At 33.4% G+C, this 22,784-nt stretch overlaps 1 protein-coding gene across 1 annotated transcript in view; it reads left to right on the forward strand.

Annotated features, from left to right (window-relative positions):
- STXBP5L (syntaxin binding protein 5-like) overlaps positions 1-22,784 on the forward strand; it is a 386,990-nt gene that overhangs the window by 249,313 nt on the left and 114,893 nt on the right. The window contains 4 exon segments of the mRNA XM_012640519.1: positions 4,679-4,751; positions 8,764-8,911; positions 10,147-10,214; positions 21,562-21,602. Of these exon segments, the coding sequence (XP_012495973.1) occupies positions 4,679-4,751; positions 8,764-8,911; positions 10,147-10,214; positions 21,562-21,602 (330 nt within the window).

A 22,784-nucleotide genomic window follows, 5' to 3' on the forward strand; every position in this document is an offset into this window, starting at 1 on the left:
TTGTCCCAAATGTTTGCAATTGTGAAAAAGGATCCATTTTTCATCACACGTAACAATACGGTGTAGAAATTCTGCACCTTTATGTCTTGACAGCAAAGAAAGGCAAGCTTCAAGATGATTTCTCTTCTGATGTGTGTTTAATTCATACAGTGCCCATCTATCCAGCTTCTTTACCTTGCCCATTTGTTTCAAATTGTCCAGTATTGTTGGAACAGTAACTTACTGCTAATTCACATATAGGGTGAGCTGGATTCGCTTCCACTACAGCTTTCAGCTCATCATTACCCACCTTGGTCTTAGGTCACCCATGTGGCTCATTTTCAGGATTAAAATCACAAGAATGGAATTTCTCAAACCATCAACATACTGTGTGTTCATTAGTCACATCCTTCTCAAACACGTCGTTGATATTTTGAGCTCTCTGTGCTTCATTGGTTCCATGATGGAACTTACATATGAAAATAACATGAATTTTTGACTTCTCTATGGTTTCACAAAAATTGCTCTAAAAAATTTGAAAGGTAATCACAAGTCAAAACATGCATTGAAAAGAATTAGAATGTACCTTCAGAATAAAAAAGCAAAACAAGGAGTGTCTTCCATCTGTTTACATCTTCTATAATTTCTTTTCTCAGTATTCCCTGGTTCCCCTTAGATATGTCTCTCAACTCCTTCGCTAAATATATTCCTAAATATTTAATTTTCTTTGATGCTATTGTGAATGGTGTTATGTCTTTGATTTGATTTTCAGTTGACTATTATTGGTGTACATGAATGTCACTGACTGATGTGCATTACTTTTGTGTCCTGAGGCCTTCCTGAGTTCATTTTTCAATTCCAGGAGTCTCTTGGTTGAATCCTTGGGGTTTTCTAGATATAATATCATATCATTAGCAAACAGTGAGAGTTTGACCTCTTCTGCCCCCATTTGGACATCCTTAATTCCCCTCTCTTGTCTGATTGCTCTGACAAGGACTTCTAGCACTATGTTTAATAGAAGTGGAGATAGGGGGCAACCTTGGCTGGTTCCAGTTCTAAGCGGGAATGCTTTCAGTTTTACCTCATTCAGTATGATATTGGCTGTGCATTTATAGTATACGGCTTTTATCATTTTAAGGTATGTCCTATCTATGCCTATTTTGTTACTGAGAAAAGAAATTGTAGAAGATGCTCATGGATCACCACGCTCATGGATTGGTAGAATCAATATTGTTTAAATGTCCATACTACCTAAACTGATCTAAAGAATTAATGCAGTCACTATCAAAATACCATCATCATTCTTTACAGATCTAGAAAACATAATTCTACACTTCGTATGGAACCAGAGAAGACCTCGTATAGCCAAAGCAATCTTAAGCAAAAAGAACAAATTGGGAGGCATCAATCTACCAAACTTCAAGCTTTACCACCAGGCTATAGTAACCAAAACAGCATGGTACTGGCACAAGAACAGAGATACAGACCTTTGGAACAGGACTGAGAACCCAGATATAAAACCATCCTCATATTGTCATCCAATCCTCGACAAAGCAGACAAAAATATACATTGGGGAAAATAATATTCAATAAATTGTGCTGGGAAAACTGGATAATCATATGCAAAAGATTGATACTGGATCCCCACATCTCCCCTCTCACAAAAATCAACTGAAGATGGATAACAGACTTAAACCTAAGGTATGAAACCTTAAGAATTCTGGAAGAAAATGTTGGGAAAACTCTTATAGACATCAGCCTAGGCAAAGAATTTATGAAGAAGACCCCAAAAGCAATCATAGCAGCAATAAAAATAAATAAATGGGACCTGATAAAATTAAAAAGCTTCTACACAGCCAAGGAAACTATAATTAGAGTGAATAGACAACATATACAATGAGAGAAAATATTTGCATACTAAATATCCAATAAAGGGCTGATAACAAGAATCTATATAGAACTTAAGAAAATTAACAAGAAAAAAATCAAGCAACCCCATCAATAAATGGGTAAAGGACATGAGCAGAAACTTTTCAAAAAAAGGCAGAATAATGGCCAGCAAACATGTAAAAGAGTTCTCAACCTCTCTAATCATTAGGGAAATGCAAATCAAAACCACAATGAGATATCACCTAACTCCAGTGAGAATGGCCTCTATCAAAAAGTTCCAAAATAACAAATGCTGGCATGGATGTGGAGAGATTGGAACACTCTTACACTGCTGGTGTGACTGTAAATTAGTACAGCCCCTGTGGAAAGTAATTTGGAGACATCTCAGAGAGCTAAAAATGGAAATACCATTTGATCCAGCAATCCCACTACTAGGTTTCTACCCAAAGGAAAAAAAGACATTCTATAATAAAGACATCTATATTCAAATGGTTATGGCAGCAGAATTCGCTTTTGAAAGGATATGGAAACAACCCAATTGCCCATGAATACATGAGTGGATTAATAAAATGTGGTATATGTATACCATGGAATACTACTCAACTACAAAAAACAATGGTGACCTAGCACCCTTTATGTTATCCTTGATAGAGCTGGAGCCCATCCTTCAAAGTGAGGTATCTAAGGGCAACACACGTAACCTAAACATATGTACACCCATAATATGCTGAAATAAAAAAAACAAAATGATAAAAAAAAAAAAAGTGAGGTATCTATCACAAGTCTGGAAAAACAAGCACCACATGTATTCACCATCAAATTGGTACTAACTGATCAACACTAAGGTGCTCATGTGGTAGTAATATTCACTGAGTGCCGGTCAGGTTGGGGGGTAGGTAAACTCATAACTAATGGATGTGGAGCATACCATATGGGAGAAGGGCATGCTTGTAGACCTGGCTTGGGCAAGGCAAAGGCATTATATGTAACCAAAATGTTTGTACCCCCATAATATTCTGAAATAAAAAAAAAGAAGTGTCAAAGTGAAATGTCAGAGATATCAACTATCAAACTTATTACTTAAGGAAATTGGACATTCCATACCTAATAACCTAGGAGTTGTATGGAGCCCCACTATTCTTAAAACTGAAACACAAAACAAAAACCCCAAGAAATATTGAAACAATGTTGAAAACTTAAAACAGCTGTAAGAGACAAGGAAGAAGGGGGAAAGTCTCAGTTTGAGAACAGTTTGAGTAGCAAACAGTATACAGACTACATACTGTCACATAGATATATACCCAAGTACCAAGCACCAATGCATGCCTTTTCTTCCTTAGGTGTGTGTGTGTGTGTTTGAGCTTTTCTGTCATATGGATGTGAGATATAACATAAAAATGACTAGACTCTGTAGCTTCTCAGGACTGGAGGGACTATGAAGGCCATCTATTCCTGTAGTTCAGTTTCCCATCCAAAGCTTGAATCCTTTGGACAAAATTCCTGAAATTTGATTGTTGAGTTTAGGATTAAATACCTCTCCAATTAGCTAGTAGAAACTGCTGGTATGAGGAAAACAAAGTGGAATTTAGAGTCAGGAAGCCTGGGTTGAAGTTTCAGCTCTATCACATACTAGTTGTGTAAACTTGTGCCAATCTCTTAATCTCTTTGTACCTCAGTTTTCTCTGTAAAATGGAAAAATGATAATACCTTCTCTAGCTACTGAAAACCTAGTATCATGTATGTAAAATTTTTTTATAAATACCTTTCCCTTAAATTCAGAATAACTCTTTCACTGTGGCTTTCCATCATTAGTCCTTTATTATAGATGGAAAACAATGTCTTCCTTGACCATTCGAAATTAGCCCACCCTCTCCTCCAACAACAAATCATTTTTATGCCATACCTTTTTTTTATAGTTCACATTACTTTCTGAATGCTTATTTACTTGTTCACAGTTTGTAAACATGCCTTGAATATAAATGCCATGAGAATGAGTACCTTGTCAGTCTTGTTCTCCAGATATCCTTTGTTCTTGAGACAGTTTCTGTAACATATTGGAGGAAAGAAAGAAGGAAGGAAGAAAGGGAAGGAAAGAAGGAAAGAAGGAAGGAAGGAAGGAAGGAAAGGAAGGAAAAGGCAGGGAAAGGGAGGGAAGGAAGAAAGGGAGGGAGGGAGGGAGGGAGGGAGGAAGAAGCGGGAAGAGAGAGGGGGTTAAATTTTTGGAACTTGGAAATCTTAGCCTATCCTCATATTCTGCTTTCTTGAGGTATATACTCCTAGGCACATAGTAGGCGATGTATAAGTACATTTTTAAATCACATTGAGTTGAAAGTAAACTTCATAGTATGGGCAGTATTGTTCTTATAGGGAGATGAACATGCATCATATCCCAAAGAAGCAGAACTACTATTTCCTCAGTACATATCATTATAGGCATGAAATCAGATCTAAAATATAAGGTTATGGAAGAACAGAATAAGTGTTTATGAGATAAGGTGACAGACCCATTCTCTTCCCATAGTCCACCACTTACTTACAACCCCATGATTATTGAGATATATTTAACTCTGTACAATGCAACTTCTCATTTTTTCCTTGTTCTCTGTAGTGCTCTTAACATTAAATTTGAGAAACACAACATATGTTTATTCTTTTAAAGTGCTCTTTATTACTTCTTATTTGGGCTCCTAGTTTGGTCTTTTCAAATCATTGAAATAACATTTGTTCAGGAGATAAAGGAAATGAAATTTTGGTGATTTTATAAAATATATAATGTGAAAACTTTTCAATTTTTTGTTTTGACTTGTAGAATTTCAAGAACCCTATGCTGTTGTAGTACTTCTGGAGAAAGATCTCATTGTCGTTGACCTGACACAAAGCAAGTAAGTTATCCATGTACAGATTAACACAATTTAAAAACTCCATTTGTTACAATTAAAATGCAGAGCAAACTTTAGATAATTGGCATTGGTATTCTTTAGATAGTAAATATTCTTTATGTGAATATTGTTTTGCTAGAATTATAGAAATGCAGCTTGGTTCAATGATGAAAACTAAACCCAGAGAGTTCGGGTAACACTGAGAAAATTGCAAGATGTCTTAAAGGCAGCACCTGATGTTTGGACAGAAGCATTTGGAGACTCAGGACATATAAAATGGATTGCATTTCTGCTGGGTCCTTAAGCGAAAGGAATTGTTATGAAACTATGTACAACATAATAACTGGCCATCTGCTAGTCTATTGACTAAAGGAAAATGACACATGATAAAAGTATTATTGAACTACTGCAGATAATACAGCAGACCAGGATTTTGGTGGCAGAGAAGATGAGGGCCTTCTTTTACTTTTTTTCCTCTTTCATTATGTCGCAGGCAATTGAAACAAATAGGGAATACTGCTGTTACAGTGGTGCTCTCCACTCCTTTACACTGTAGTAAAAGTAGACTTGAAATTAATGGACACTGTCTTCTTGCTACACATTTTCATTATGAATGATGATAGCATGAAACTAATTTTCCCTCCTTATAAATTCTAGACCCACTAATCTTCTCTTAGCCACTTCTATTTGTATCAGAATTTTGCACATTCTCTCTCCTCTACCTGGAATAATCTTCCCTCCCTTTTTCTCTTTATTAATGTATTATCTATAAGAATCTCAAGCTAAATATCACTTCTTCATTAAAAAAAAATCTTTCATTACCTATATAATTTGGTCAAATATCTTAGTATGGACTCTCATAGCCTCCACATTCCTCTTTTCATAGATTTTGACACATACGCATTTGTGCCAATGTCCATTTGTTGTTACTTAAAGATTGCCTCCCTATTAGGCTGGAGTTGCCACGAAGGAGGGAATATGTCCCCACATGGAGTAGGCTCTGAATAAATTTTTGTTGAATAAATTACAATCTGAATTCTACTTTCCATGTAGTTTGTAAGTGTAAGAACCAGAGATCTTCTTTATGCTAATTTGCAGCATATAATCTCTCAGTATTTTCAAGGAGATGTAGGATTTGGGCCATAAGATCATCCTAACTGTGAATTCTGACTAGCTGCTGTATTTATAAACATTAAACTTGATTAAATTTTGCATACGTATAAAGATTTATGATTCTTCCTCTAAGAAGTTCTAATATAGGGGCCGGGCACGGTGGCTCATACCTGTAATCTTAGCACTCTGGGAGGCCGAGGCGGGCGGATTGTTTGAGCTCAAGAGTTCGAGACCAGCCTGAGCAAGAGTGAGACCCCATCTCTACTAAAAAAATTAGAAAGAAATCATCTGGACAACTAAAAATATATAGAAAAAATTAGCCGGGCATGGTGGCGCATGCCTGCAGTCCCAGCTACTCGGAAGGCTGAGGCAGTAGGATCGCTTGAGCTCAGGAGTTTGAGGTTGCTGTGAGCTAGGCTGATGCCACGGCACTAAACTCTAGCAGAGCAACAGAGTGAGACTCTGTCTCAAAAAAAAAAAAAAAAAGAAGTTCTAATATAGGTCTTATTTAAAATGTACTCTTCTGATCTCTTTGGTACTCAACTTTTCTTTCTGCATCATATTTGCTGTTTCTTTGTACCTTGTTTAATTGCCTGACATTTATACTTTTAATAACTACTTTCTTCAGCACATACATTTATTTTTTCATTATGAATTTTTTATTGTAAAATTTATTCAACATAAACATTACCATTTTATGCATTTATTTATGTGCTTTTCATTACCTTATGTAACTATGTGAATTAACATTTGTTAGCAAGTTTTTATCTTAACATTTTACATTCTTTAGCACCATGTATTAAGATCTATATGACAGTACCATTTCATTGGCTATTATACGAAATTTAATATGTCAAAAACTGAACATATTCTCTTTCCCTCCAAATAGTATTCTCTCAGCTGTGTTGAATGTTAAACAAATTGTAACTTTGGAATCCTTTTCAAGTTTTTTTCTCTTTTTCTTTTTTCCTTTTCCATTTAATCCTCAACATGAAAGCAAGCATTAGGGCTTACAAGTATTTCCTCTTCTTAGTTTCTTGGATCTATATCTTCATTTCTATTTTCAGAGCAACTAGTTTACATTTTACATCTAAAATCCTATTGTAAATTTTTGTTCTAATTTCCCCCTTCAATATCTTTTCTGCCTACTTTTTGCCAATATACTAAAATAATTTTTCTCAGACATTTTCACTATATTGTTCACCTTGTCAGGAGCCTATCACTGTTACCCTTACTGTTATCAAATCCCAAGTTGTTGATCTGGTCTTCAAGGTGATCCATTCATCTTACTTTTAACTCTTTAATCTCAGAAATGTTAATAATTTCTACTCTGAAACAGGGAATCTCTGATCCTTCTGGTTTAGCCTACTTGTCATTTACTAAACATGGCTTGCTCCTTTGCACCTGATTTTACATATACAACTATTTTTACATGGGATACTATCTGTAAGATTTCAGTTTGGTAGAAAGAGAACCTCAGCCGACACCCCCAGCAGCCCCACCCCATCCCATTCTCTGAAAATTGGACTAAATTCCTAACTTCTATGTAAGAACATTATTTTTAACAGCCATTCCTCATTCCCCCAAAAAACCCATTGTATTAGAAGTAATGTGATCACATAGACCAGAACAGATGTAGCATGGAATAATATTTATTTCCTCCTAGTAGAGTGCCCAGTATGTATGAAGTTCTAAATAGCTACAAGAATTTTTAATTTGATACTATACTCATATTTTTTAAGGTTATAGTAGGCTTGAGGAAATGAAATTTGTTGCATCCATAAATCTTCATTTCAATTATGTCTTCTAGTTTACATAGGAAACGATCTTTAAAACATACACAATCACAAACACACACACACGCCGTATACACAACATATTTTTTTCCAGTTACATTTGCAAAAAATTAAAAATTGCCTATATATTGCCTCCCTGTCATAGTTTTATGTTGCTATAAGGAAATAGTTTATAGCAACATAGTTTTATGTTGCTATAAGGGAATACCTGAGACTGTGTAATTTATAAGGAAAAAAGGTGTATTTGGCTTATGATTCTGCTAGAATTATGATGGCTAGAAAATCCAAGGTTGAGCATCTATATCTGGTGAGGGTCTCGGGTTGTTTCCACTCATGGCAGAAAGTGAAGGGAAGCCAGCATGTGCAGATATCACATGGAGAGACAGAAAAAAAGAAAGATAAGGGGGAAGTGCTAAGCCAGCTCTCACAGTAAGAGTGAGAACTCACCCCTGAGGGAGGGCATTAATCTATTCATGAGGGATCCATTCCCATAACCAGAACACTTCCCTTTAGGCTCCACCTTAAGCGTTGAAGTCAAATTTCAGTGTGAGGTTTAAAGGGGCAAACATTCAAACCATAGTACTTTCTTTGAAAAACATGTCAAAATTTACTAATATTTCAATATTTATAAGTATATAAATATTTAAAGATGTACATAAAGTGTTTAGTTGATATAATTTTTAACAAATTGACTAGTAAGTCAACTTGTTGCATAATTTCAATTTAATATAATTTATCATATCCATATTAGCAAAGCAGTATCACTGTGGAATGTTGGAATTATGGGAAGAAAATGAATTTAAGTAAAATTCTACAAGTACTGATATTATTATGTTTTATAGATAACTGTTTTATTTTTTTTTATTTCAGAATATTATGGGGGTACAAACGTTTTGGTTACATAAATTGCTTTTGTACTGTTTGAGTCAAAGTTATAAGTGTGCCAAGCATTCTTGTTCATATGATCTTTGTTCTATGGTGCTTAAAAACAATTAAGTGAAATTTATAATTAATATTTACAAACATTTTAGGGTTTACTTTATCAAAATATTTCATGTTTTTTTATCTTTGCAAAATGATATGAATATATTATCTTTATCTATTAGTTTTCCGATCTTTGAAAATCCATATCCTATGGACATTCATGAATCACCAGTTACATGCACAGCATACTTTGCTGACTGCCCTGCGGATTTGATTCTAGTACTCTATTCTATAGGAGTCAAGCATAAAAAACAAGGATACAGTAATAAGGTAAAAGCAGAAATTATAAATAACTTTTCTTATATTTGTATTACATGATCGTACTTTTTCCTATTACTTTATTTTCTGACTTTCCATTTAAGAGGAATTGAACTAAATTTTTTTGAAGTCATAGGCTAACATCTATTAAAGATATAACTTCTAAAATTCAAATTTCCTAAATGCTACATAGTTTTAAGTCTACAGAAATACAAATTTCTTATACACTAACTATATACTAAGATATACTTATCTATCATGTAAATTTATGTACTAAGTATGTACTTGAGCTAACACATTTGACTCATAAAATGTAACCTTTAATTATTTGGGATGAAGGACTATGTGTTAAGAAAATTAAGAGTCATAGATGGAGGATTATGTGTTAAGAAAATCAAGTCATTTCTTCTTAGCATTTATTAATTAATCAATGGTTTAAGGGACATAATTATTAAAAGTCATTTTTTAAACAACATTCTTGAATTCCTTTCTGGTATGTTTACTATAAGACTCATATATTTGCAATTGTAACAGACCATCTATTATTTCTGTTATTTGCCCAGGGCCATTGGGATGAACAATTCTAAGAGGCAGTATTTGCATAGATTCTGTGTTAAATGGCACCACCATAGTTTGATGGTACACAGACTATGTGACACATGTAGCAACACTGTATTTGTAGAATTAAAAATACTTCTGGCTGCGTACAGTGGCTCACACCTGTAATCCTAGCACTTTGGGGGGCCAAGACAGGAGGATTGGTTGAGGCCAGGAGTTCAAGACCACCCTGGACAATGTAACAAAACCTCATTTGTACACAAATTTTTAAAAAATTAGCCAACTGTGATGGTGCATACTTGTAGTCCTAGCTACTTGGGATGCTGAGGTGGGAGGATTGCTTGAGCTCAAGAGTTCAAGGTAATAAGGAGCTATGATCGCAACACTACACCCTAGCTTGGGTGACAGAGTGAGACCCTATCTCAAAAAAAAAAAATACTTTTATTTGTTTATATGAATGGTAATATTGGTTAAATTCTATATTTTTAAGGGAGATGGAATTGTACAATTAGAGGTGTTTGTTCAATGGAAGAATTAAAATATAGCTTACACACTTCATCCTTGATTATTTTATAGCTTTTAATTTTAAGTGAACCTTTTACCATTATTTTAAAATATTTCATTCTAAATTCTGAAGTCATTCAAACTAAAAATAAAAGGTATATATTCTCTCTGGATAATCTATTTAGGAGTGGCCAATCAGTGGAGGAGCGTGGAACATTGGGGCACAAACATATCCTGAAATTATTATCACTGGGTAAGTGGAATGTGTTTTGTGAGTTATCAGTTCATCAACAAAAAGATGTTTACTGAGTCTTGATGTTTTTCCATAATTTTGCTCTATGAAGACTAATAGTTTAGATAAAAATAAAATTATAAGAAACAGCTTCTATCCAAAGATGGTAATCTTGGTGGAAGACAGAGTCAAACCACTGGAAACAGAATTATAACAAAAAACATAATATAAATTATATTACCAAGAGAAAGTCAGAAGGGAGAAATCATGAGAAATTAGTCAGAGAAGTCTTCATGTGGAAATAATAGAATATTAACTTGAGAATGGCCCTTACCAACATCTATTGATTCCTGCTAAATCCAGGAATCACTGCTCTGTATCCCTATCAAGTAGATATTTATTTAAAGTATGCTTCAAAACTTACAGCACCAGAAATATCACTGTTTTGTATAGCAACTCATTTCGTGTTCTAATATTAGGAATGAAAAGAGAGACATAGCTAAAGATAAATATGGGATTTAAAATATAATAAGGGATCTGCTATAGGAAGATAGAACAGAGGTACTTTTCCCTGTTCTTCTCACTAAGTACAAGTAAAATCCCTGGAAATTATATGTAAGACAAACATAAAATGACTGGGAAATGTGGAGAGCATCAGACTGGCTAGGGCCCCCAAGACCCAAAGAACAACATGGTGATTATTTGCATAGGTTTTCTTTCTTCATCATATATCCCAGAATCGGAGCTGAAGAAGCTAGTAACGTAGAACTATGCATGGAAACAGACAAAAAAAACTCAACAAAAGCTGGTTCTCTTTAGCCAAGGGATGCGGAAAAAGGAAGCCTATCAAGACAGACAACCTTTACCCACTTGTTGGCTCACAGTTCTGTAGGTCAGACATCTGCTACTACACGACTGAGATCTGTGCTAGGCTGCCATGAGACTGAAATCAAGAGGTTATCCAGACTACATTATCATCCGGAAGTCAACATAACCTAACCTTATCAGGGGAGTGATATATTTCCTATCATATTCACAGTCCTGGAGATTACACAGGACATATACACTAGGAAGTAGGAATCTTGGGAGACATCTTAGAATTCTGCCAACCACAGTAAGTGTTAAAGCAAGAAGCATTACCAAAGGTAAAAGGTACTATTTCAAAATAATAAAATGGTGAATCCACTAGGATTTTAAGGACAGAGCCTCAAAATATACAATGCAAAATCTGATAGAAAAGAATACAAATCTTCTATAAATAATAGAAATTATTATAAACCTCTCTCTGATACCGATTTAAAAATCATAGAAAAAATCCATAATAATAAAGATTTGAACATGATTAATAAATCTGACCTCACTGATATGATTAGAACATTACACTCTACAACTTAAGAATGTACATTCTTTTCAAGAGCACATGGGATACACACCAAAACCGACTTTAGGCTGGGCCATAATACAAGTGTCAATAAATGTCAAGATAGTAATTATATATAAAATGTTTTCTGACCACAGTGGAATTGAAGTAGAAACCAATCACAAAAATATATAAAGAAAAGGTACAATTTTTAGAAATTAAATAATTTACTCCCAATTTAGGGATTAATGAAGAAATTACAATAGAAACCTTTTAAATATCTCAAACTGAAAGATAGTGAAAATACAATGTGTCATTATATTTAGATGTGTCTAAATCTATATTTAGAGGTAAACCTATACCCTTAACTGTATATGTTGATAAGAAAAACTAAAATTCAGTTATCTAATTATCTATCTTAAGATGTTAAAAAAATGGCAAAGTAATCACAAAAGTGTAAAAAAAACAAAAAGAATGCGAAGAACAGAAATTCATGAAATAGAAAGTTTTCCCAGTAATGCAATTGTGTTAAGAAAAAAGAAAGAAAAAAGAAAAAAAGAAAAAGAAAATAAAGCAAATGTGCAATAGCAAAGATCAACAAAGCTAGAGTTGGTTTATGAAAAAAATAATAAAGTTGGTGAAGGTTTTAGAAGATTAATCAAGAAAAATAGAAGAAAAAATATCATTAATAAAAGAGAATATCACTAAAATTTTATCAGTTGAAAGATATGAAGATATTTATGACCAACATACTATTAAATATAAGAAATAAATTCATAGGAAAAAAACAGCCTACAAAACTGGCACTAGAAGAAATGGGAAATGTGAATAATCATATATCTATTAAAGGAATTGAATCACAATTTAAAACCTACAAAGACAATTCTGGACACAGATATCCTCATGGGGAATGCAACTAAATATTTAAGAAAGACTACCATCAATTTTTCACAAAATCTTCCTGAGAATAGAAAGAGGAAACATTTCCCAACTCTTTTTATGAGGTCACCATATTTTTGATACCAAAACCTAACAAGCACATTACAAAAAAGGAAACATGTAAGTAATATCCTTCATGAATATGCATATAAAACCCTAAATAAAATGTGAAGCAATAGAATTCAGTGATATTTAAAAAAGGGTACTGCCTCAGAACAAAGTAGACTTTATCTCAGGAATGCAATACTGGTTTAATGCTCAAAAAACAATCAGTATAATTCACTGCACTAAGTAAATAAATTTGAAAAATCTTATATAATTAAATGAGAATTTGATACATTTAACATCTATTTATGATAAAAACCTCCTAGCAAGCTAGAAATAGAAGAGTAATTCTGTAGTCTGAAAAGGGGCTTCTATTTAAAAAAAAAAAAAAAACCCAAACCCAACAGCAAATATTGTAATTATTGGTGAAATACTTGAAGTTTAATCCCATACATAGAGAAAGAGACAAGGATTCCTTCTCTTATCCATCATATTCAACATTAAACTTGTAGACCTAGCAAGTTCAGTAGGGCAAAAAATGAAAATAAAAATATAAAGATTAGAAAGGAAGATATAAAACTATTGTTACTCATGAACAACATGATTATGTGTGTGGAAAGAATTATAAATCTTGATCAAGTAAGATTTATCCTAGGAATGCAAGAATATTTCAATATATGAAAATCAATCAAGATAATATACATATTAATAGCATAAAAGAAAAACACATAATTATCTCAATTTATGCAAGAAAGAGCATTTGAAAAAAATGAACATCTATTAATGATTTAAAACAACAACAACAGGAAACTAGGAGAAGAATGGAACTTGCTTAACTTGGTAAAGGGCATTTTTCAAAACTCACAGCTAACATTATACTCGATGGAAAAAGACTGAAAGCTTTCCCCTTGAGATCAAGATCCAGACAAGGGTGCCTGCTTTTCCTATTCCTATTTCATATTGTACTGGAAATTCTAGCCAGAGAAGTGAGGCTAGAATGAAAAAATAAAAGGCATCCACAATGGAAAGGAAGAAGTAAAACTATCCCTATTTGCAGATGACATAATTTTTTACATAGAAGATCAAAAAGACTCCAATGAGAAACAATTTGGAACTAATAAATGAAGTCTGCAAAGTTACAGGATACACTATTGAGGCAAAATATGTTGTGTTTCTATATACTAACAATGAAAAATCGGCAAAGAAAGTAATTACAATAGCATCAAAAAGAATAAAATACTTAGGAATAATTTTAACCAAAGAAATGAAAAACGTGCACACTAGAAACTACAAAAGATTGCTGAAAGAAATTAAATAAGGCATAAATAAATGGAATGACATCCCGTGTTCATGAAATGGAAGACTTAATATTGTTAAGATGGCAATATCCCCAAAGCAATCTACATATTCACTACAATTCCTATCAAAATCCCAATGTCCTTTTTTTTGCAGAAATAAAAAAGCTTACCCTAATATTCATACAGAATTAAAAGGGATCCCAAGTAGTAAACATAATTTTGAAAAATAGCAAATTGGAGGACTCATAATTCCCAACTGCAAAACTTCCTGTACAGCTATAGTAATCAAAACAGTATGGTAAGTCCTCACTTAATGTCCATAGGTTCTTGGAAACTGCAACCTTAAGTGAAATGATGTATAACAGGTCCTCAAATAGCATCATTTAATTATAAAGTTGGTGAGAAAAAAATTGGCTTCATTATGCATTGATTCACTTAAAGTCAGTTTTTAAAACCTATCAATGATATTAAGTAAGGACTTACTGTATAGTACTGACATAAGGTTAGAGATATAATTCAATGGAATAGAATTGCGAGTCCTGAAATAAAAATATACATCTATGGCTAACTGATTTTTGACAAGGGAACCAAGACCAAATGAATTATCTTTTCAACAGATGGTACTGGAAGAACTGGATATTCATATGCTAAAGAACGAATTTGGACCCCTACCTCACACCATATACAAAAGTTAACTTAAATTGAATCAAAGAAGGAAATTTATAGCTAAAACTATAAAACTCATAGAAGAAAACAAAGGGATAAACTTTCATGACCTTGATTTTTGTAATAGTTTCTTAGAGATATTACACCAAAAGCATAAGCAACAAAAGAAAAAAACTGATAAACTTGGCTTTGTCAGGTGAAAAGATAACCCTGAATGAGTGAAACATTTCAACTCATATATCTGGTAAGGGTTTACTATCCAAAATATGTAAAAAACTCTTAAGAGCTCAGCAACAAAAAGGCAAATATCCCAATTTAAAAAAAAATAGGCAAAGGACTTGTGTAGACTTTTTTTCCAAAATATAATAGATATACAAAGAAGATCAGAAGAATGGGCTCCACTTGTACTCGCCATCGAGTTGGTACTAACTGATGAACACTAGGATGCTCACATGGCAGAAATACTCTCCAGGGATTAGGGGGATGGGGGGATAAACCCACAACTAAAGGACACAGGGAGCATTGTAGGGGGGAAGGGCATGCCCCTAACCCTTGTTTGGGTGAGGCAAATACATAAAGTGTAACTTTAATGTTTTTACCCTCATAATGTCCTGAAATTAAAAAAAAACAAAAAAAAAAACAAAAAAAAACAAGCACATGAAAAGATGCTCAACATCATTAGTCATTAGGGAAAAGCAAATCAAAACCATAATGATATATACCACTTCATACTCACAAGGGCAGCTATAATTTTAGAAATTGAAAATAAGTATGGAGAAAATGTAAAGAAATTGGAAACCTCCTACATTGCTGGTGCGAATGTAAAATGGTGCAGCTTCTGTGGAAAGCAGTTTGGCAGTTCCTTAAAAAGTTAAACAGAATTACCATAGGATCCAGCAAGTTCACTCCCAAGTACATACCCCAAATAATTGAAAGTAGGTATTTAACAAAAATTTGTGTGTGAATGTTCACAGCAGCACTATTCCCAAAAGCCAAAAGGTGGAAACAGTCCAAGTGCCCATCCACTGACGAATGGATAGACAAATTGTATATCCATACAATAAATATTATTCTGTCATAAAAAGGAATGAATTTCTGATACATGCTACAAAGTGGATGAACTTCAAAAACATTATGCTAAGTAAAAGAAACCAGTAAAAGGCCATATATTATACAATTCCACTTATATGAAATATCCAGAATAGACAAATCCTTAGAGACAATAAGTATATTAGTATTTACCAGAGACTGGAAGATGAGAATGAAGGGAGTGATGCTTCATGGCTATAGAGTTTCCTCTCAAAATGATGAAAATGTTCTGGAACTTAATAGAGGTACAGCATTATAACTGTAATAAATACCACTGAATTGTACACTTTAAAATGGTAAATTTTATGTGAATTTGGCCACAATAAAAAATATCTTTGAAATAAGTGAGAATATAGAGAAAAAGAAATATATTTCAGTAAGGGAACTATTACAAAGCACCAAATAAAATAATGCATTTAAGCAGACTACATAAATAATCATATTAAATATATATGGGCTAAAATATTCCTGCTAAAATAAACTTGGGAACTCTGCGTTGAAAAAAATACAAGTCTGTGCAGTTTAAAAACATATTTTCAATACATATGTATTCAGTAAGTTTCAGTGTATAAGGATTTAAAAAACATACTGCAAATACTAACAAAGAGATACTTGGTGAAGCCAAGGCAAAATCAGGTAAAATAGGCTTTATAGCCAAAATATTTCCACAGATAGAGTAGATCACTTTATGACATTAAAAGTTTCAGTTTAAAAGGAAGATATAACAATTTTAAATTTGTATTCAATAATGTCTTCAAAATTTATAAAGCAAGTAGGAGAAATTGACAAAACAAAACTTTTGTTTGGACAGAAATCTCTCTTCTTAATTGATAGAAAAAATTAGTAAGAACACAGAATATTTAGAAAATGTAATTAACAAACTTTATATATCTGGAATACATCACCATAAAGAAATTATAAATGCTTGAGGTGATGGATACCCCAATTACCCTGATTTGATTATTACATATTGTATGCCTGTATCAAAACCTTACATGTACTCAATAAATATGTACAACTATTATGTACACATAATTATTAAAAATTAAAAATTTTTAAAAAAAAGTGACTCAAGAAATGTAAATAATGTATTAATAGAAATGTGAAAAAAAAAAGAAAATGAAAAAGCAAGCAACAAACTGGAAGAAGATATTTGTAACCTATATAACCACCAAAATTGTATCTAGAGTATATAAACAACTTCGAATCAATAATAAAAAGGCAATCAACCCAATTGAAAAATGGACAAAAGACTTGAATGGGGCCTTTGACAGAAGAGAAAGCTTGTATTGTTTGATCTATTTAACAGTTAGGGAAATGCAAATTAAAACCATAATGAGAAACCATTTTATATTCAACATATACTAACAAAAAATTTAGAAATTTGTTAGTAACAAGTGTTGGAAGGGATTTACATCAATGAGAATTCTTCTATATTGTAAATGGGAGTATAAATTTGTAAATTTTGGAACAGTTTGGAATTATCTTATAAATTTGAGTATTTTCATACCCTATGACCTACCAATTCTACTCTTATATATACATAAATAATGAAAGACATGTACAAGATTCTCCATAGCTGCATTATTTATAACAGCAAAAGAAAAGGAAAGGAAAAAAAAAGTAAAAGACACAGCCATATTGCCCAATGACCAAAGAAGATCTAAGTTGTGATATAATCACATAAGGGACAATTTTGTATTAAATGTAGCAATGAAAATAAATGAAATACAGCTACAAGCAACAGTATGGATGAATTTTATAATTTGATATGGAAAAATGAAAGAAACCATTATTATAAAGCTTTTAAAAGCAAAAGTAAATAATGTTTATACATACACAAAGTGATAATATTAAAACCAACAGGATGATAAAAAATTCAGGATAGTGGTTACTTCTGATAACAAAGGAGGCAGGGGAGATGGAATCAATAAGAACATAGCTGTAGATGCAAGTTAATAGTAATGTTAGTTCTTTGGTTGAATAGTTTCAATACAATTATATCCTATATATTAAATTTACGCTATATATTCTTTTCATAGCAGATATTACATGATAAAAAATAGAATTAAATGTTGTTAGGGTATATAGAACCTCAGACCAACATCCTTCAGGATTTTTCAGTAAAAACATTTTTATTTATTTATGTTTTTGAGACAGAGTCTCACTGTGTTGCCCCGGCTAGAGTGCCGTGGCATCATCCTAGCTCACAGCAACCTCAAATTCCTGGGCTCAAGTGATCCTCCTGCCTCAGCCTCCCGAGTAGCTGGAACTACAGGCATGTGCCACCATGCCCGGCTAATTTTTTCTATATATTTTTAGTTGTCCAATTAATTTCTTTCTAATTTTAGTAGAGACGGGGTCTCTCTCTTGCTCAGGCTGGTTTTGAACTCCTGAGCTCAAACAATCCGTCCGCCTCGGCCTCCCAGAGAGCTAGGAGTACAGGCGTGAGCCACCACGCCCGGCCAGTAAAAACATTTTTAAAGTATCTATAGATATATAATTAGAGTACATAAACAGTGTCATTCATATAGCCAAAAACTGAAAAAAATCCAAATGTTTGTCAACAGGTGAATGGATAAATGGGGTGTATCCATACAATGGAATATTATTCAGCAATAAAAAGGAACAAATTACTGATACATGTGACAACAAGGATTATCCTCAAAAATGCTAAGTGAAAGATTCAGACCCAAAAAAGTAAATATTATGTAGGTCCCACTTATATAAAAATTCTAAGAACAAAATGAATCCATACAGGCAGGAAATAGATCAGTGGGGATCTACTGGGGATGTGAAAGAGGGTTGCATATTGGCATGAGGTAATTTTTTGGGGTGATGGAAATGTTCTAAAACTAAATGATATTATTGGTGTGACAACTATGTAAAGTTACTAAAAATTATCAAACTGTACACTCACAATGGTTGAATTTTATAATATGTAAATTATATCTCAATAAAGCTGTTAACAAAGTAAAGTCAGCCATTCAATTAGTGACTACCTCACTCTAAAAAAAAATCAGTTGACCATATAAATGTGAGTCTATTTCTGGACTCTACTGTGTTTCATTGATATATGTGTCTGTATTTCACCAGTAGCACAATAAATTTACTGTAGTTTTAGGGTGAGGCTTATGTAGTTTGAGTTCTCCAACTTTGTTTTCATTTTTCAAAATTGCTTTGGTTATTCTAGGCCCTTTACCTTTCCATATAAATTTTAGAATCAGTTTATTTCTGCAAAAATAATTTTGCTGTATTTTGAGATTACATTAAATCTACATGTAATTTGGGGAAACCAATATCTAGTAAGTCATACAATTATCCAAAATACATTATATCTCTCGTTTTATTAATGCCTTTTATTTTTTTATCAACATAATTTTCAGCATCCAGATCTACCACAAATTGTATTAGTTTATATTTAGTATTTCTTTTCAGTACTATTGTAAATGGTACTGTTTTGTAATTTCAATTTCAAAATGTTTATTTCCATTAAATAGAAATATAATTGATTTTTGCACATTGACATTGTATGTCACAATCTTGCTGAACTCTTTTCTGAGTTACAGTATCTTTTTTGTAATATCATTGGGATTTTCTACATAGCCAATTATGTAGTCTGCAAATAGAAACAATTTTTTTCTTCGTTTTCAGTCTGTATGCCTTTTATTTCCTTTTCTTCCATATTGCAGTGGTTAACATCTCCAGTATAAAGCTGAATAAGAATGGTAAGAGGGAACAAATTTTGCTTTGTTCCTGATGTTAGGGGGAAAACATTCCATCTTTAACCATTATGTTTGTTACCTGTGGTCCTCAGCCATGAAGCCAGGGACTGGTTTCATGGAAGACAGTTTTTCCACAGATTGGGATGGGGGGATCGTTTAGCGATGATTCAAGTGCATTACATTTATTGTGCACTTTATTTCTATTATTATTACACTGTAATATATAATGAAATAATTATAAAACTCATCATAACATAGAATCAGTGGGAGCCCTGAGCTTCTTTTCCTGCAACTAGGTGGTCCCATTTGGGGGTGATGGGAGACAGTGACTGTAAATATAGATGAAGTTTCGCTCGCTCACCTGCCGTTTGCCTCCTGCTGTGCAGCCTGGTTCCTAACTAGCTATGGACAGTATGTGCCTGCAGCCTGCGGGTTGGGGACCACAATATTAGGTGATATGTGTAGGTTGTTCCTAGGTGTCCTTTATCAAGTTAAAGAAGTTTCTTCTGTTGCTAGTTTATTGAGAGGTTTTTTGTTTTTTTTTTCCTGAATGGATGGTAAACTTTTGTCAAATGTTTTTTCTGCTTCTAGTAAGATAACCACGTGGTTTTCCCCTTTAATCTGTCAGCACTTTGGGAAAATCACTCTTCAAACCATGCTTTCCACGACAATCAACGCAGAAGAGGACTTCTGTGACAAATGTGGGGTTTTTCACCATACACCATGCAACAGACACCAACTGTGTGTCCTTTAATTCAATTCTGACACTATCTGCCCAAAAATAGTGTCAGATCCTACAGGGTGAGGGCTCAGTTCCCAAGACACCTCCTCCTCCCCAGACACCCCAGAAGTTCTAAGCCCCTGGAACTTCTGACTGGCTTCAAGCTGGGGTTCCTATACCCCCCTCCCTCTTTGGGTTTGATTAATTTGCTGGAGTGGCTCACAGAACTCAGGGAAACATTTGCATTTGCTGGTTTATTATAATGGATATTACAAAGGATACAGATGAAGAGATGCATAGGGCAAGCTTTGGGGAAAGGGGTGCAGAGCTTCCATGCCATCCCTGAGCACACCACCCTCCAGGAATCTCCACATGCTCAGCTATCTATCCAGAAGCTCTCCAAGCCCAGACCTCTTGGGTTTTTATGGAGGCTTCATTACATAGGCATGGTTGACAACCATGTAGAAATGTGATTGGACAAAAAGTGCATGGTCTAAACTCAGCAAGGCCTGTCTGTTTAGATTCTCCCTGGCATCTCTGAGTAGCATTCCTTCTTCCAGGGTATGGGGCAGGATCGTGTCTGGAATGAGGATCTTTTGACCCACGAGCTGATTAGAGTCCTGCCTTGGGCAGGTGAGAAGAGGACAGGAAAAGGTCAGAGAGAGAGAGAGATTCTATCTTCTGAGGCCTGCTTCTGAGGGCTAAAGTGTCACAACATTATAACAAGGACTATTGGAGTTATGAAACTCCATAGGAACCATGGATGAAAACCAATATATATAACACCACAGTCAGTATGGTGAATTACAATATGGTGGTTGATTTTTTTTTTTAATGTTTAACTGGCTATCATTCCTGACACAAGCCCCACTTAGTCATGATGTATTATCCTTTCTATATATTACTCAGTTTTCTTTGCTAATATTTTATCGATAATTTTTATGCCTATTCTCATGAGGGATATGTCATTTTTTTCTGGTTTTGGTGTCAGCATAATGCTGACCTCATCAAATGTGTTGCAAAGTATTCTAGCCTCTTCTATTTTCTAGATGAGTTTTTATAGAATTGACATTAAATTATTTATTACCAAATAATGATAAAACTAGGTAGGTTTAGGGATTTAATTTTATATTTTGAAACTTAACTTTAATTTTACTGTGATAATCATTTCATGTTTATATTAATATTAGAATTCTGTCAGTTATCTTTTTCATTGAGTATGAACAATTTTACATAAAATATTCATTTCCACAGACCATTTTTCATTGCTCTTTATTATATATATAACCTTCTTACCATAAAATCTAAGGAATTGTTCTTTTTTTATTAATAATATTTAGATTTTAGTGTATTTAAAAAATAAACCATTGTTTTAAGTTTACAAATGGCTTATCATATGTTAGTTTTCATTATAATGGCATTTTTGAATCAAAATTTTAACAACAGTCATGTTTTCATACATTTGGAGTGATTATGATTTTTTATTTAATATACTTTAATTAATGCTAATTTATTTCTTATCTAGTCATGCAGATGGATCAATAAAATTTTGGGATGCTTCTGCAAGTAAGTTTCAAGTTTCTCCCTGTATAACACAAACCACTTGATTAACATTTGCTTATAGCCATCCACCATGTTTTAGTTTGGGCAATTAACATTTCAGATATACTTTTAGCATATGTATATGGCTATGTTACAAAAATCCATTTCCTATATTGTTAGATGAATTTAAAGTATTTAATGTACTTTTCTTCTATGATATAAAACAAACAAGACTAAGTCACTCTTTGGTAGCAACCCATTATATCTACAAGAGGCATGGTGCATTGGAAAAAGTATCGAACTTTGTTGAATTAACTCTGTTCATGGAATTTCCTTCACCTCCTACCTGTGCAGTCTTGGCCAAGTGTTTTTACCCTCTAGTCTTCACTTTTTTCCCCCACTCATCTACTAAGTCCTGTGAAGATCAAAAGAAATTATTTGATAAATGTAAAAATTATTTTTAAATTCTTGAGAATTATGAAACTTAAGTAATAAATAAGATATTCTGTTCAACAGTGAAGTCCATCAAAGATGCCCAAGACTTCATTATACTCATATATACCCTTTGGAAAACTTATAGTCACTAGAAAAGATAAAGGAATGTACACATGTAACTACAGAGCATACCATATGACAATAACTCTAAATGTAGTACCCCAAATTCTATTTGTTATAAGAAATGGGGGAGACTTATTTGGACCAGGTAGATCCAGGAAGGGTATTTTGATGGGGTCATATTTAATGTGAGTTTTAGAAGATAGTTAAGATTTGGACAGTCAGGAATAGGAAGAGAAGAACAAGTTAGCAATGACTCTAAGTTTCTGAGGATGAGTAACCAGGAAGATGTAGGTAGCTCTTTTGGAAATAAGGCATACAAGAGAGCTTTAGAAGTTTGAATTTTGTAGTAACACCAGAAAATTCAAATAAATATATTCAGCAGGTAAGGAGAACAGTTAGGAATGGAAACTGATGAAGAAGAAGCATAAAAGTAATATTTGAAGCTATAGAAGTGAAGAGCTTTTAAGGAAGACTGTAATAAACAGAGTATCAGAGGAAAAAGGTTAAATATCGATGATATTCATAGCCCACAAGGTAGAGTCCCTCAGCAATCAAGCAAACCATCAGCAAGAGGAAAAGATTAAAAGTTGTGTGTTCTGAGGCACCTTCCTGACCTCACACAGTAAGTAAAGAGCAAGTGCTTAAAGG

Source organism: Propithecus coquereli, unplaced genomic scaffold, assembly GCF_000956105.1.
Source record: "Propithecus coquereli isolate 6110/MARCELLA unplaced genomic scaffold, Pcoq_1.0 Scaffold10, whole genome shotgun sequence".
Taxonomy (NCBI): Eukaryota; Metazoa; Chordata; class Mammalia; order Primates; family Indriidae; genus Propithecus; species Propithecus coquereli.